The 15312-nt window shown below is 38.1% G+C and overlaps 2 protein-coding genes and 1 pseudogene across 2 annotated transcripts in view; all 3 read left to right on the forward strand.

The window, feature by feature from the left end:
* The first annotated feature begins 304 nt into the window (after nucleotides 1-304).
* Nucleotides 305-4913, forward strand: LOC135771250 (uncharacterized). Its single transcript, XM_065281428.2, has 15 exons — nucleotides 305-738; nucleotides 1128-1226; nucleotides 1306-1380; nucleotides 1603-1677; nucleotides 1761-1856; nucleotides 1998-2307; nucleotides 2569-2854; nucleotides 2966-2989; nucleotides 3083-3292; nucleotides 3388-3473; nucleotides 3622-3726; nucleotides 3832-3946; nucleotides 4024-4105; nucleotides 4359-4523; nucleotides 4613-4913. Exons 1-15 carry the CDS (start codon nucleotides 560-562, stop codon nucleotides 4869-4871), a joined length of 2166 nt encoding a protein of 721 aa, XP_065137500.1. The 5' UTR covers nucleotides 305-559; the 3' UTR covers nucleotides 4872-4913.
* Nucleotides 4914-6272: 1359 nt separating this feature from the next.
* LOC141282512 (uncharacterized) lies at nucleotides 6273-7288 on the forward strand (annotated as a pseudogene).
* A 6859-nt stretch (nucleotides 7289-14147) lies between these two features.
* Nucleotides 14148-15312, forward strand: part of LOC135771257 (integrin alpha-D-like) — a 62111-nt gene continuing 60946 nt past the window's right edge. The window contains exons 1-2 of the mRNA XM_073815619.1: nucleotides 14148-14251; nucleotides 14445-14547. Of these exons, the coding sequence (XP_073671720.1) occupies nucleotides 14224-14251; nucleotides 14445-14547 (131 nt within the window). The 5' untranslated portion in view covers nucleotides 14148-14223. The remainder of the gene's footprint in view (nucleotides 14252-14444; nucleotides 14548-15312) is intronic.

Raw genomic sequence — 15312 nt, forward strand, 5'->3', positions numbered from 1 at the left:
GAACTGCCCAAGGAGCTCAGACACAGGCTGTTTTTCAATGTCAAGGATACTTTCTTGGCAGGACTGGTCTTTCCAAGTCACTTCCTTCAGAGGTTAGGCGAGGCTCCTCTTTAGAATTTGGAGAACAAGTAAATGGAACAGGCAAGCAAGTGAACGTCATTGCGTCATCACGTCAGTTAAAGACACACTATGCAGTTATTTTACCTTAATATAACAGCTTCAAAGTCATTTCGATGGTAAACGAAGTCATAGTATGGCGAATCATCCTCCTGTTGAAGCTCGGGGAGGACGCCGCTAGCAAAACCACCAATGCAAGCTTGAAAGAACCGCCCCTGACAAATCTCGCGAGAATCACGACTTGCTTTACGGCAACGACGTCACACACGTTAGGCCTGTTCGGCTTCGTGCAGCGCTGCAAGAACCGGCAGTCGGATGACGTAAAATTACCGCGAGAATGATCCGAGACGGAACTTTGACGTAATCCGGCTGTCGGTTCCTGCATGAAGTCGCACAAGCCTATAACAACAACTTCACGCGCGTACTTGAGACGTGATGCTTGATGATGGAAACAGCTAAGAAAACCCGTTCGGAAGAGAGTAGAAAGCGAAAAAGAGAATCTGACCGAGTTAGGAACCGGACAAGAGTCCCACTCGGCCAGGCTTTTAGTCGTTGGCGTGAGCTAAAAGACAGCACTGGATGCAAAAGGGATGCTGATCTGGCGATCTTGTTGATGGACAAGTAAGTAAATCTCTTATTTGTAAATTTGTTTGCGGTCTATGTTGTATGTGGTTGCGCTTGCTTGTAGTGTGTATTTTTTTACTATGCTGTTCATTCATCCAGTGTTGATAATTAGACCAGTAAAATAATTTCGACATGGGTCTAGCTAGCTTACGATCATAAGAGCATTTAGCAGACTTGCTAACAAACACTCGTTTCTCTTACATGTTTTTTTTTTGCCATCTAAACTCAAGTGTTGTGTTGTGATGTGTACCTAGTCATTTGTCTAATTATGATTTCTTATGGCGTGTCTGTGTGTGTGTGTGTGTGTGTGTGTACTGTGCGTTTACAAACTTTAGCTGACTAAAAGTTTGTTGATTGAGAAAATACCGATCTTGACCTTTTATTAGCTACCAGGATCGGGTCGTAATGTCTACACCCAGCAAAGGACACAAAAGACCACCAAAGCCACCCGTGTCAAGTATAACAGAGGAGTCAGAATGTGATCGGTATGTTTTTCTGCTCAATCCTAATAATTCAGGAATACAAAGCACACATTGTAAACTATTCATTTATCTTTTGAATTAGAGATGAAAATTTCCCTGAAACTGGTGTCCAGCCATTAGTCACAGAGACAGAAGAGGGTGGTGTTTTGGAAACCAGGTTTGATTTCATATATATCTCCATGTATTTCTCATTCATATATATATGAGGATATAATAGGAATTATATAAACCTTTATTATTATTATCAATGAAATTAGTTGTTGGTCTGTCATTTGTACAGGTTTGTTTATCAGGATCCTTTGATGAATAGGACGTTCAAATGAACAGCATTTGTTTGACATATAATTGAAATAAAAAATAATTTTATCTCTAATTGCAGCATGCGTTCTCTGAGCATTGCTGAAGAACATGACTCTACAGATGAGGGGGATGCCAATGACTTGAGGAACAGCTTGTAAGTACTGTGCTGTACTGGTAATTTGCCTTCTACTGACATGTCCTTTCAGTCTGATGTTCATCTGTGTATCTCTTGAACAGCATCGAAATGGATGATTGTTGGGTTGATCCTTCTCACAAGGACTGGAAGGATGACTATAGCTCGGATGAGGATTTTGTTCCTTTCCTACAGTTACGGTACATTTCACGTAGTAGTTACATTTTGGGTTCAACTAATGCTATGTTCATTCTCACAACTATACAGTTCTTTCATTGTCACTTGATTTCTACCATCTGGTTTGTGTAATCAATGTCCATATACTCTGCTTATATACACAGAACTGGTCGTGTCAACACAAATGATCTTGCTGAAATAAGTTTAGATGAAGCTGTGCTTGATGTAGCAACACCCAATCCCCCTGAACTGGAATACATTCCTGAACAAGAACGAGTTCTCTGTGAGGATGATCTGGTGGGAAAAAGTGCCAACATCACCTACAACAACAACCTCCATCAGCTTGCCATGTACTTGATGCTACCACTACAGAAGTGCAACTACATAGACAGTATGTCTGGTGTAGCATGCCATGGTGAACCGCCATTTCGGGTGACCCTGAAACCTCGGGGGACTGGAGTCATTTTGGAATGGGTAAGATAAGATGTACATGCATGCAGGGTAGAAGAGCGAGTAAACTGTTTGTAACCAGTAGAGTTGTTATAACATTTACGTACAGCTTATTTATTGTTGGTGTCACCAAGCAATATATTATGTCCTTTACAGTACTTATGCATTTGTGGGTTTTTTATATTAAAGTTTTTCTACACATTTGAGAAGACTATGTCCAAGTGGGGGCAATTTTTTTATTTATTTATCTTTTTAAATATTTTTTATATATATATCACAATGCAGTTATGCCCCTTTGGACACACTCTGTGGAAATGGAACTCACAGCCAGTTTTGAAGTTCGGCATGCAAGGGGGTGACTTCATGCTGGCTACCAATATTCTTCTGTCTGGCAACAACTACAGGAAGATTGCCCTCCTCTTTCAATTTATGAAAATGGCAGTGGTTGCTGAGGGGACTTTCTTCCGAAATCAAGACGCTTATTGTATTGATCCTGTCCAGGAATTTTGGGAAAAAAATAGGGCAAACATCATAGACAGGTTGCGTCAGGAAGAACATGTCGTTGTCCTAGGTAAGGTGTAGCATATTTGTTAACCACCATTGAATGTATATGAATTTTTAACACAATCACATCTAAATACAATCATTATTCTAATGGATGTATTTTTGCTCTATTCAATAGGTGATGGCAGAATGGACTCTCCAGGTACTTTGTGTTTGTGAGCAAATGATCCATAAAGTCCAAATGCTGATAGCTGAATTGTGAACTAAAAATTATTATTTTTTTACTTTTTACTAGGACACTGTGCACAATACTGCACTTACACAACTCTTGAGCAAGAGTCAAGAGACATTGTGCACATTGTCACCGTAGACAAGCGAGAAACAAAAAGGAATTCCGTGATTATGGAGAAGGAGTGCTTCATCAGGACCATGGATGCACTAATCAAGGAAATTCCTGTCAGAGAAGTTGTTACAGATGCCCACCCACAAATATCTGCCTTGCTTAGTAAGAATAACTTCTTTGATATGTTGTCTAGAGTCATTGATTTTTATTTTCTTCTGATATTGATTTTATTAGAAATGCTGTGTTTATTGTTACAGATCCTGAACGTGGACGCTACAAAGGCATTCAACACTCACTCGACATATGGCATGCTGCCAAAAATCTTGGAAAGAAGTTACGACGGGTATGCAATCATCTAAATTTATTCAGTATTCTACAACTAATCAATGAACCTGAAGATTTAAGATTGCATATATTGACTGGCCATACTGTCTTAGTATGGTAATATTTTAGAGCAATATTTTAACCATAGCTTTGTATTGTGTGATCAGGCTGGCACCATAAAAAATCAGAATTCAATTCTGGTTTGGATGAAGGACATCGTGAACCACTTTTGGTATTGCTGCAAACAAGCATTGACAGAGGAGCAGTTCAAGGTATTTTATAAGTTTTTGTAATGTCACTGTAAAAACTATTACTTTGGGCATGCAGAAAGGTGAAGCTTCTAGCTTTATGTAATTTGGGGTGGTCCATTTATGCAGATGATGTGGCATGGAGTCTTGCACCATGTCCGCAACCAACATTCATGGGCAACTGGATGCTGTGAACATGAGCCTCTGGATGAAGGAAGCCAAAACAAGCCATGGATCCAGCAAGGTTTGAATGATTGTAGCCGCTTGATTTTGATTTGATCTTAGATTGTGAATTTTCCTCACTCTGATATGTAATTACAGGTTCAGCAGCTCATCAGGCACTTACAGCGATTGTGCTTGACAAGCGCTGGTTGAGCCAGGTGAAGAAGTTCATAAACTTTAGGTATGCATCTAATGTCATGAAATTATACATGCACAAAACAAAAGTTGCTAATGTATTTATTTACTAATATACATACTCTAACTACACTTATACATAGCCATATTCCATTTCATTCACATTATTGGTAGATGTGTGGGTGTGTAACACATTTTGGTAATTGTTTGAAGAGTGCAGGCTGAAAGTAGTGCCAAACAGATTTAGCCTTTATGACCATTGTGATAAGAAATGTTACTAATGTGTGCCTCCCCGATAGGACCACATCTGATTTGGAAAGCTTCCAAAATCATATTCTAATGTATGCGGCAAAGCGCTTCGCCTACAGCCCACCTGTATACAAGACGCGAGTTTTGCTTGCCGCCTTAGATTACAATAACCACAATCATCGCCTGCCAGCCCGTAACAAGGATGGACACAAAATGTAAGTATTTACTGTTACTACTGCACTTTGAGTGGATCTTACCAAACATTTTGAAAATGACTATACTAAAATCGACACTTCCTGTACAGATATAGAAGATACTTCAACAAAAAATCAAAAATCTGGAGTGTCTACACCACAAAGGAAAAGAAGCAGTATAGCTACATACAAGACCTTCAGAAGGCCATTCTGGGGAGAAGAATTCGAAGTGGGAGAGGCCTTCCCCGCAAACAGATGCTCAGGTCCGATGACCCAAGGCGCATGGGTTTGCTTGCTGCTGTACCGCCACCACCCACTGCAGAACTTGTGCAGGACCACATTGAAAGAGGAGACATTCCTCCACAGTGACTGTTGTACTGTAATCTTGTTCTTGTAAATATTTGTAATAAATGATGGATAATATTGAACTTTTCATAAAAATTCTTTATTTATATGCAAAAACAAAATAAGTTAAAATAAATAAAAGTAAAGTGCACAAATGCTGAGGTAACAGAGAACCAAACATACAATTCCCAAATGTTTATAAAATAACATGCTGTTTAGAAATACCTATATAACTATTTACAAATGGATAATAAAAAAAAACTATTCAAGGCGGCGCACCCGGAATCCAGTGTATTGGCCTCTTGGGTCAGGGAACTTGATTCGGACCTTCCATACACAACAGCTGGGTATGACAACTCTGTTGCCCACACCCAGGCGGCCATGCTGCCACAGCACATACTGTCTGTAGGCAGCATGTCTGTACTGACGCTGTTCAACACCTGGCTCCTGGCTGTCATCAACCGCAAAAATGTCATTCCAGGCCGCACGGGCCAGCCGTAACACACCCTCATCCAACACATAGAACTCCATATGTGCGGAGTTGCTTATGCAATTAGCTGGTGTCTGCTTACAACAAAGCCTTTCCAGGTCTGTGGTCATTTCTCTACAATTGGTGCAAGTGCACCAATGCAGGACATCTCCGACAGGGTCAGGGCTATGTGGTATCTCAAGCATGGCCATGACATCGAACATGAGACCTGGCAATCTTGTGAGTATAGAATTCAACAGCTTGTCTTTCTGGTCATACTCAAGCGATTGCAGTTTTACCTACAATGCAAAACAATTCGTTATATCATATATACACACGTCTGTCTGTCTGTCTGTCTGTGTGTGTGTGTGTGTGTGTGTGTGTGGGTGTGTGTGTATAATATATATATAATGTATATATATTGGGGGTAGGGCATATAAATATATATATATTGGGGTATTTCTACACACACACACACACAAATATATATAGTGGGGGAAAGATAAAAGATAAATTTATCTAAAATGACATCTTGAGCAATAATAAACCTTCATTTCAGCTGCACGTCTTGACCGCAGCTCCTGCAGCCTCGACTGCTCCTCAGGGTCGAGAATTTTTGCACCCTTCGCCCCTTTCGATTGCCTCCTCCGCGGAGGTTTATATTGCTTCGATTTGACCCCAATCGCCTGAGGGACATCAGACGAGGCTGACGACGCGGATTCCTGCGATTATAATTATCAGTACATAAATATACCTAGAGGTTGTAAATAGTGTAAACATGCACAGATTGCAAACCATGATGATAAATAGCAATAAACAAGTATGACATAATGGCCAATGTTATGAAAAAATGCAACGTACACAATTAACTTTGTCAATGCATTTTGTAATGTTTACATTACAATTAAAAAAAAACTTCTTATTATCCAATTACCATCATCTGTAGTTTAGTAGACATGCAGTAGCCTAATATTTGTATGAAATTGTGAAACATTACCTGGTCATTATCTTCGGAGTCCATCTCTGCATATTCACGCCCAACACAATCCTTACAGGTACGTACAGAGTGGGGGTGCGAAATTACGACAGTTGCAAGTTTTCCCCAGCGACGCTAGGGGTCGCTGTTTGACAAAAACGTCAAACTGCATAGAATGCCTTTAAAATGTGTGCTTTCGGCGCTGCATGCGCGCATAGGATTGTGGGTGATTTGAGAGCGCGAAGAGTGCAAAGGATACACATATGCATCCTTTCCAGTATATGGGATATTTTTCGAATGAAGGACTCAGTCCTTGGTTGCAATTCCGAGGATCCTTGACATTGGATCAGTCCTTCGACAGATGTCGATGACATAGCATTCTCGAAATTCTGGCTCCCGGGGATCCTTCCTTGACATTGAGAAAGGCTCACAGAATTGTGGCACGGCATGGATCTGGCCAAGGTTACAAAATAATTTCTGCAGTACACAAGGTTCCTAAGCGCTCAGTGGCCTTCATAATCTTTAAATGGAAGAAGTTTGGGACGACCAGAACTCTTCCTAGACCTTGCCCTCCAGCCAAACTGAGCAATCGTTGGAGAACAGCCTTGGTGAAAGGTAATGAAAAACCCAGAGATCCCTGTGGCTGAGCTCCAGAGATGCAGTAGGGTGATGGGTGAAAGTTCCAGAAAGTCAACTATCACTGCAGCCCTCCATCAGTCGGGGCTCTATGGCAAATGGTCCCGACAGAAGCCTCTCTTCAGTGCAAGACATATGCAAGCCTGCATAGAGTTTGCCAAAAAACACACAAAGGACTCATAGACTATAGAAATAAGATCCTCCAGTCTGATTAACTTTTTGGTGTTAATTCTATAAGCGGTATGTGTGGCGAAAACCAGGCACTGCTCATCACCTGCCCAATACAATCCCAAAAGTGAAACATGGTGGTGGCAGCATCATGCTATGGGGGTGTTCAGCTGGACGACCGGTTGCAATTGAAGGAAAGTGCTCTGGACCTCAGACTGGGCCGAAGGTTTACCTTCCAACAAGACAATGATAGTAAGCAAACAGCTAAAATAACAAAAAAAGTGGCTTCTGAACATCTCTGTCACCATTCTTGACTTAAAACCAATTAAGCATCTCTGGAAAGACCTCAAACGTTCACCATCCAACCTGACGGTACTGGAAAGGATCTGATAGGAAGATTGGCAGAGGATCCCCAAATCCAGGTGTGAAAAAACTTGTTGCTTCATTCTCAAGAAGACTCATGGCTGTACTAGCTCAAAGGGTGCTTCTACTCAATACTGAGCAAATGGTCTGAATACTTATGACAATGTGATATTTCAGTTTTTCTTTTTTAATAAATTTGCAAACATTTCTACATGTCTTTTTTCTGTCAAGATGGGGTGCTGAATGCTAAGTGTACATTAATGAGAAATAAAATGAACTTTTTTGATTTTAGCAAATGGCTGCAATGAAACGGAGTGAAAAATTTAAAAGGGTCTCAATACTTTTCTGGCCTGCTATTTACTTTCTCAATGAGACATGATAATATCACAAAATGTATATTAAAAAATGCAGATTTTTTCCAACTTACCATTTAAAGCCACCATAAAACCCCATAAAATCACAATCTGTGGAATGTACATCATGCACGTCATGCAAAGTGTCAGTAATAAATTATCAAAAGCTACAGCGTCTAAGAACAAGACAAAAAGACTGATGTCCTCTCTAGAGGGGCTGAGGTGTGATTTCTCACCCTTAAAGCTTTGTTTATACTCGCTGTTTGCTTTGCACCGCGAGCCTCAGCTGATCGCCTGCGCATCTCAACAAATGGACGAGACTCGTTGTTGCACTATTCTTTAAAACGACAGGGGCAATCGAGTCTAAAACCAACACAAAGTAAAGGACAGAAGTTGTTCTCAAACTTGTCATGAACTTTCCAAGCAACAAGATATACAGTCTTCATCAAACACCCAAGCACAGGGTAAAGAAGAAACTTTATTGATTATAATCTGAAACCAATGGAACTAAAGAGGACACAATCATTAACTATGGAATCAATAGAGGATTTACTTAAACTAATTATAAACCCAAGTGATAAGGAACCCAAGAACTGGCAATTATAAACTGTTAAATGCAAACTGCTGATAAAAGAAAGAGAAAGAAGAAGAAAAAAGAAGAAGAAGAACAAGACCAACAACAAGAAGAAGAACATACAGAAACAAATGGGAACAGAAAACATGAAAAGTGCACATGATACAAGTTCGTATGGATTGACTCATACTCCAGTGCAACATAAGGACAATCACTTTCCAAACCACTGACACTAAATTTAGCATTTTTGCGGACAATAACTCCATTGTGGACATTTTAACTTTTAAAATTGTATATTCACATCCTATAAATGATTACAAGTTATACCACAGGGCTGTTGAATGCTTTATTCTGATATGTTTCATGGGTATGCATTATTTTTAGATAAACGCACAGCTAAACTGTCAAATGTTTTAAAATAACTTCCAGAGCAATGTCTGTGGTAACCACGTTATAAGCAGAATAATGGACTCCAGTCTTTGAATTATTTGAAAATAATGCACACGCTCCGCTTCACATTGCTGCATTACCAACTTGAGTCTGCATTATTTTCGAATAATTCACTGGCCCTTCATAAATTATTCTTAATTCCTTACTTTTTAATAAACATTGTATTCTTTAGTATCTTTCAATGCTTGAATACTGAGAAACAGCTGACCAGGTCCACAATGTGTATGAGACCTAACATGTCTCAAAAGTTGTTTGATCGAAATAGCTTGTAGGAAAAGATTGTTACCCATCTTTGTATGTACATGAGCAGTACAGTACTGTATTATTATTTTTATATATCATATATTATTATTAACGGTTTATGTATTGCCAACAAACAAATCAAGCAAAAAAGTATCACTAATAAGTACACTCCATGAGAAGAAACTCATAACACATAATGATTCCAGAGTAAATTATGATGTGATGTAGCAGTCTCAACAATACACTCATTTTGCCCTGGACAACGCTAACATATTCCCGTTATAAAACATTTTCAAACACATTATTTTCCGCAAATTACAGAAATTTAGACCTGGCGGGGGATGTATACTGCTTGTGGACCACGTGCTAATTGCTAGAAGCTAGCGGGAGGTCCGGATCGTATATTGGGAAAGTGATAAGAGACTCGGGGGTACATTAGGCTCGTCGGAAACGCCGTAACGGTAAGGCCCGGTCTTGGTTAGCTTGGCAAAACACTTTTAGTTTGGCAAAGCACTATTACTTAGTTCATGTAGAATTGTAAAATAAAGCAAACTATCTAGCCTGCAAAAAATATCTATATAGCCTACTGTCTACAAACATTAATAATATAAACATTACTATACATACAAAAGGTATAATTTACGGGATTAGCATCAATCTATGGTCTATGTTTTGAGATACAGATGCTCTAGCATCATAAATGTAGTATTTTGTAACAGAAGATGACAACATGCAGAATATAAACGTGACTTCTTACATTTGTGTGTATATAACGATCGCGAATCGAATCCAGTCTGTTTCAGATGTGTGAATATTAGAGTTGGGGTACTCGAATGTGGACTCGAGTCCGGACTTGAGTCCAATTTTGAATGAACTCGGACTTCTCACGCACTCGGGTGAATTTGTACTCGGACTTGACACGGACTTGGACATTTTGGACTCGGAAAATATCCCGAGTACAGTCGAGTCCACGTCATGTGCAACATTAAAAACAGCATAAACCTGAGATGAGAAATTAATTAATGTCTCGTCTCGTACACACTGCAAACTTTCGAGAGTGACAACCGCATTTAAATGCGGGAGTGAATCCCCTAAATGTTCGTTTCATGTCTGTATGGAACAAGACTCACTCCCGAAAATGTGATGATTGACACAGAAATAACCATAGCAACGTTCTGCCGTCTCGCGTGCTTATCAATCACAGCTTTGACCAAAATAATCTAACAGCATTGTGTTTTGCAATGAACCTCCGTCCGGGCGTTGTGTATTGTACATAGGGCTGTGACGGTTAGGATATTTTCTCACCGCGGTGAAGCATAAAAAAAATCATGCGGTTATGCGGTTAACCGCACAACAGTAACCCCCAAAGCCCAAAAGCACAACCCCCCACCCCCGCAAAGCATCGGAAACGTCTTCTTATTTATTATTAAAACAACAAATTATATTAGCAATAACAACATAAAATAATATTTATTTCCATAGGTATAATATATATATATATATATATATATATATATATATATATATATATATATATATATATATAGCAATACATATATATATTTTTATATATAATATATATAATAATTATATAATTTTTTGTCATCGTTTATAACCCATTTTGTACAATACATTTCATACAATAGCAACCTGAAAAAAACTAGAAAGAACATGTCGAGCTTAACATTGTTTCCTGTAAGCAAAACCTTGATTCCAATTTCTTTAGACATTTTTAGAGTGTTTTTCGGGTAACACTCCGTGGATATAACGCACTCCTCCAAACGCAACGGGTTGACCGTTAAATAATTTATTGCACAATAAAATGGGTTACAAACAATGACAAAAACTGTTCCATAATTCATATTAAACTCAAAAGAAACGAAAATAAATGCTATTTCATGTTACTATAGTTAATATGTTTAATTATAATTTTTCAAAGCAGATACGAAACGAAATAACGTATTGCATCATCATCCCGTAAATAACTGCGCAAAACTTATGGATACTCCAATCAATGCTTTAAATTACTGCTGTCCATTTACATAATCAAGAAGATAATAAAACTTTTTTGATCCCGAGCTGGAGAAATTAGTTTACAGCATTAACGGGTCACGCGGTCAGTAAGCCCTCACCTGCCTGACTGATGTCACTCTGGTACTTTGCTCCTCTCGCAAAAGTCTTGGAGATTTCCAACTGTCGTTGCTGGGCTGAAGTTTTATGCTTTACTAAAGGTATGTTTGGTGCTCCCAAGTCCGACAAACGCCACAAGATAGTTAATCATCACAAGATGTGATTTAAGATAGTGGCATTTCCTCGCTACGATAGTCAGACATATAGGTCTACAGCCGACCGCGCTAGCCTTCATAACTATAGTTGGCATGTTTGACCATTATAGTTTTAAATAATTATGCTATTATTATCAGTACCAACGCGCATTTCGTGCTGCCCGGTGACCTTCTTGCACCTGAATAATGTAATGCGCGTGGCTGTGAGATTTCCTTGCACTTGAGATTTTGTTATTCGCGCAGTGAGTGAGTTGGTACAGTTCCATGGATTGCAATAAATATCAGAGCACCTGGGCATGACGCGCTTAAAGTAATGGCTTCATGTTTAAGAAGATTGCGCCCGTGACAGTAGGCTATTGTGTGTATTTAAGTACTGAAACTAAGTAATTAAATAACAATTATAAGACATGCGCACATAATAAACCCCTATATATGTTTAATGCACCGTCCCTCCCCCTTGTGCGGAAAGCAGTTTTTTCTCTAGAACCCTTGAACACAGGATGGAAGACAGTAAATTATGATTAACAATGACTTTTGTGTATAGTTCATATCATACACCATATGACTTCTGTAACTTTCACCAGCAAAATAAAGAAAATATAAAAAAGTGCGGTGATGACGATGATGAACTCAGCACCGCGGTTGGCATCTCATTACTGCGGTGATGCGGTGACGCGGTTATCGTCACAGCCCTAATTGTACACGCTTCTTTTGTGAGGCTGCTTCACAGCGCGCGGTCTTGCAGTGTTGCCAGGTCCTCGGCTTTTTTGTACGTAAATACCGTAAATTACTGAAGTGTGTGTGTACAGAACAGGATTAAGCATTAAAAGGTGAAGTGGCAACCAAATTAATATGCAGTGTGTATGGGACCGTCTCCCCTCCTGTTATTTTACTGCAACACACTGGCAGGCAGCAGCCAGTGGCATCATACTTGCAGACAAACACATCACACACATCAATGCGTGGCTAGCACGATGTCCTCAAAGTCAGCAATAATTTGTTTTGCTTACGAAAATCATAGAGAATTTATTTGCATGACATCTGGTAAAAAGAAGATACCTCTATATCCCTTTCTTTTCTTTGAAATCAGTTTTGATAGGAAACAAGTTGACATAGAATAAAAATGTTCAATGGCAATGACAAGATGCAATAGAGAAATTTTTATTACATATTTATATTGCCATTGGTTAAATGGGTTGAAAGGTTAAAGTATTAAAAGAAAGTAACCATTTACAATACAAATTTTGTATCTTTTTTCAATTTAATTACTTTATGGACTCGGGCGGACTCGACTTGGACTCGGCCTTTAAGAACTCGGACTTGAGTCCAACTCGGACCCTTTTGGACTCGGACTTGGACTCGGACTTGATGTTTAAGGACTTGGTCTTGACTCGTACTCGACAAAGGTGGACTCGGACCCAACTCTAGTGAATATCCCATGAAAACCGTCTAGAAAACATCCAATGACCATTTTTGTCCACAAATGCGTATAATCCCAGCCCAGTCTCACGAAATTTCGTTATATAGTCACGTATTTTTTTTATTCTTTTTTCGTGCTATTATCACGAAATTTCGTGTTTTTTCGTGATCGTATAACGAATTCTTGTTTTCGTGTGATTATCACGTAGTTTGTCCTATTTTCTTACCATTGTCGCTTCGGTTTAGGGTTAGATTTACATAAAATGACATCCCTAACCAAACCCAACTCTAACCCTAACACCAGGCGACATAGAAAAAAATAAATCAGAAAAAATAGTATAAACCAATATATAAAGTGACATTCTAATGTAAGCACCAAATCTAACCCTAAACCGAAGCGACAATGGTTTAAAAATAGGAAAAAGCAGTTGAGTAACCAATACGTGATAATCACACGAAAACAGGAATTCGTTATACGATCACGAAAAAACACGAAATTTCGTGATAATAGCACGAAAAAAGAATAAAAAAATACGTGACTATATCACGAAACTTTGTGAGACTGGGTAGATAATACGTGAAATATAGATATATAGTCTGTTGTTTACATCAGATTTTGCATGAACGCCTTGTAGTAGAATATAATATACAATCTGAGAACTATTACGTCATAACTGTATATGAGATTACACTTTAGGTTCCGATAAACGCGTGTTAAAACTTTGTGATGTGATGTAGCAGTCTCAACAATACACTCGTTTTGCCCTGGACAACGCTAACATATTCCCGTTATAAAACTTTCAAACACATTATTTTCAGCGAAGTGACTGCTCTCTAGCTACCTCAAACAGAATGTGACGACAAGGCTAGTTACGTCACAACGGAGCTGATTTTGCAATCTGAGACTCAGGGCAGAGGACATTCAGAAACCTCTCTCTCACTCAAAACAGCATGGATGGATTTTTTTCCAAGTTTGTATGCGTGTGGAAGCACCAGAGACACAAAAGAACACCCCAAAACCCAGAAAAAGTGAGTTTTTCATAATATGGGCACTTTAAACAATTGAGTTTTACTGTTTTGGAATCCATTCAGCTGATTTCTGGGCCTGGCGGTACCACTTTTACCATAGCTTAGCATAATTCATTGAATCTGATTATATCATTAGCATCGCACTCAAAAATGACCAAAGAGTTTTCCTTTAAACTTAAGGATCTACAGTATTCTTCATTTGATGCAGCGTGATTATAACTTCATTTATCATGGTTTTAATGATAACTATTTTAAAATGACTTCCTTATATTATTCAGAGGTGTGGTAAAATGGAAAGAAGGGGAGGGTTTAAATATTGACCACAATGAGCCGTTTTCTCTGTCACTTCTACTAAGTGCTCTCTCTGTAGATTTGAGTTTTAAAAGTGTAGGATTTATCAAATGCACAAAAATGTATGGAGGACTGATTTTTATGCTTGGTATGTATTAAAGTGTTATTTTCATATTTATTTCGTAATGAACATTTTATTGCCACAAGACATTTTTTAAACTCTTATTAGTTTAAAATGTCTTGTAAAAAGACAAAAAACATTTCATTTTATTAATCCTAATGAAACTGAATGTGCAATGAAAACCGATTACTGATCACACTGATTATGTTTTATATTACAGTGACATGCAGTGTGAACGGCTTCAACATTCACACCTCACCGGTGAAACATTTCACAAATGCTGATCTACTTTTTGGGCAAACTTTAATTCAGTCAATGGAGGGGTTAGTCATTTCTGAGAATCTTTTTGGAGATTTGTTTGTTTTATTAAATAATATTAGTAAAATTATGCTTTCCTTGTCATCTCTGTTTAAAACATTTCACAATCGTCTCTTTTTCAGTTTTGTAGGTGTGTTGTGCACTTCATGATGTTGCTACATTTTCTCTATCCATTTTAAATTTTTTGCAAAGTCTTGTAAACAGGAAAGGCATGTCTAGTTTAATATTATGCCTGTTATTTATCATATTAATTGACTAAATGTCAATAATATAGAAAAAGAGTATACCATACATTCTTTTTAATATACTATCTCATGATTTTCCAATTTTCTGTGTTTTCTTTCTTTATTTTCATGTAAAGCTGAATAAAAATGTGCTATATAAATACATTTTAATTAAATTATTATATACAAGTTTATCATAAAGCACATTGTGATCTGTTATAGTCAAATTATGTCATTATTTATTTTGTTTCAGAGTTTTTGTTTCTTCCCCCACACATGGAAAACTTTTCCGTTGCACACTAGAGAATGAATGTGTCTTGGTAAATTCTCAGGGTAGGTTTGTCATGATTTGTCCTTGTCTTTTAGCTGTAAACTTTAACTCCACACTGTAAAAAAATGCAGCATGAAGTTAAAACACCCTACTATTTTAAGTTTTGACCTGGGAATAGTTTAAAAAGTTGTGTAATTAAAATTCTTAAGTTAAAGTAGCATACAAATGTATGTTGATTTAATAAAAATTTAAAAATGTCTCACTAATTTATAGAA

This window comes from Paramisgurnus dabryanus, chromosome 8 (genome assembly GCF_030506205.2).
Source record: "Paramisgurnus dabryanus chromosome 8, PD_genome_1.1, whole genome shotgun sequence".
NCBI lineage: Eukaryota > Metazoa > Chordata > Actinopteri > Cypriniformes > Cobitidae > Paramisgurnus > Paramisgurnus dabryanus.

What these genes read in the sequence shown, in the direction of transcription:
- LOC135771250 (XM_065281428.2), top strand. Translation starts at nt 560, where the DNA reads ATGATGGAAACAGCTAAGAAAACCCGTTCGGAAGAGAGTAGAAAGCGA. An exon ending in GTTCCTTTCCTACAGTTACG is followed by an intron (nt 1,857 to 1,997) that starts GTACATTTCACG and finishes TTATATACACAG; the next exon opens with AACTGGTCGTGTCAACACAA. An exon ending in ACAAATATCTGCCTTGCTTA is followed by an intron (nt 3,293 to 3,387) that starts GTAAGAATAACT and finishes TTATTGTTACAG; the next exon opens with ATCCTGAACGTGGACGCTAC.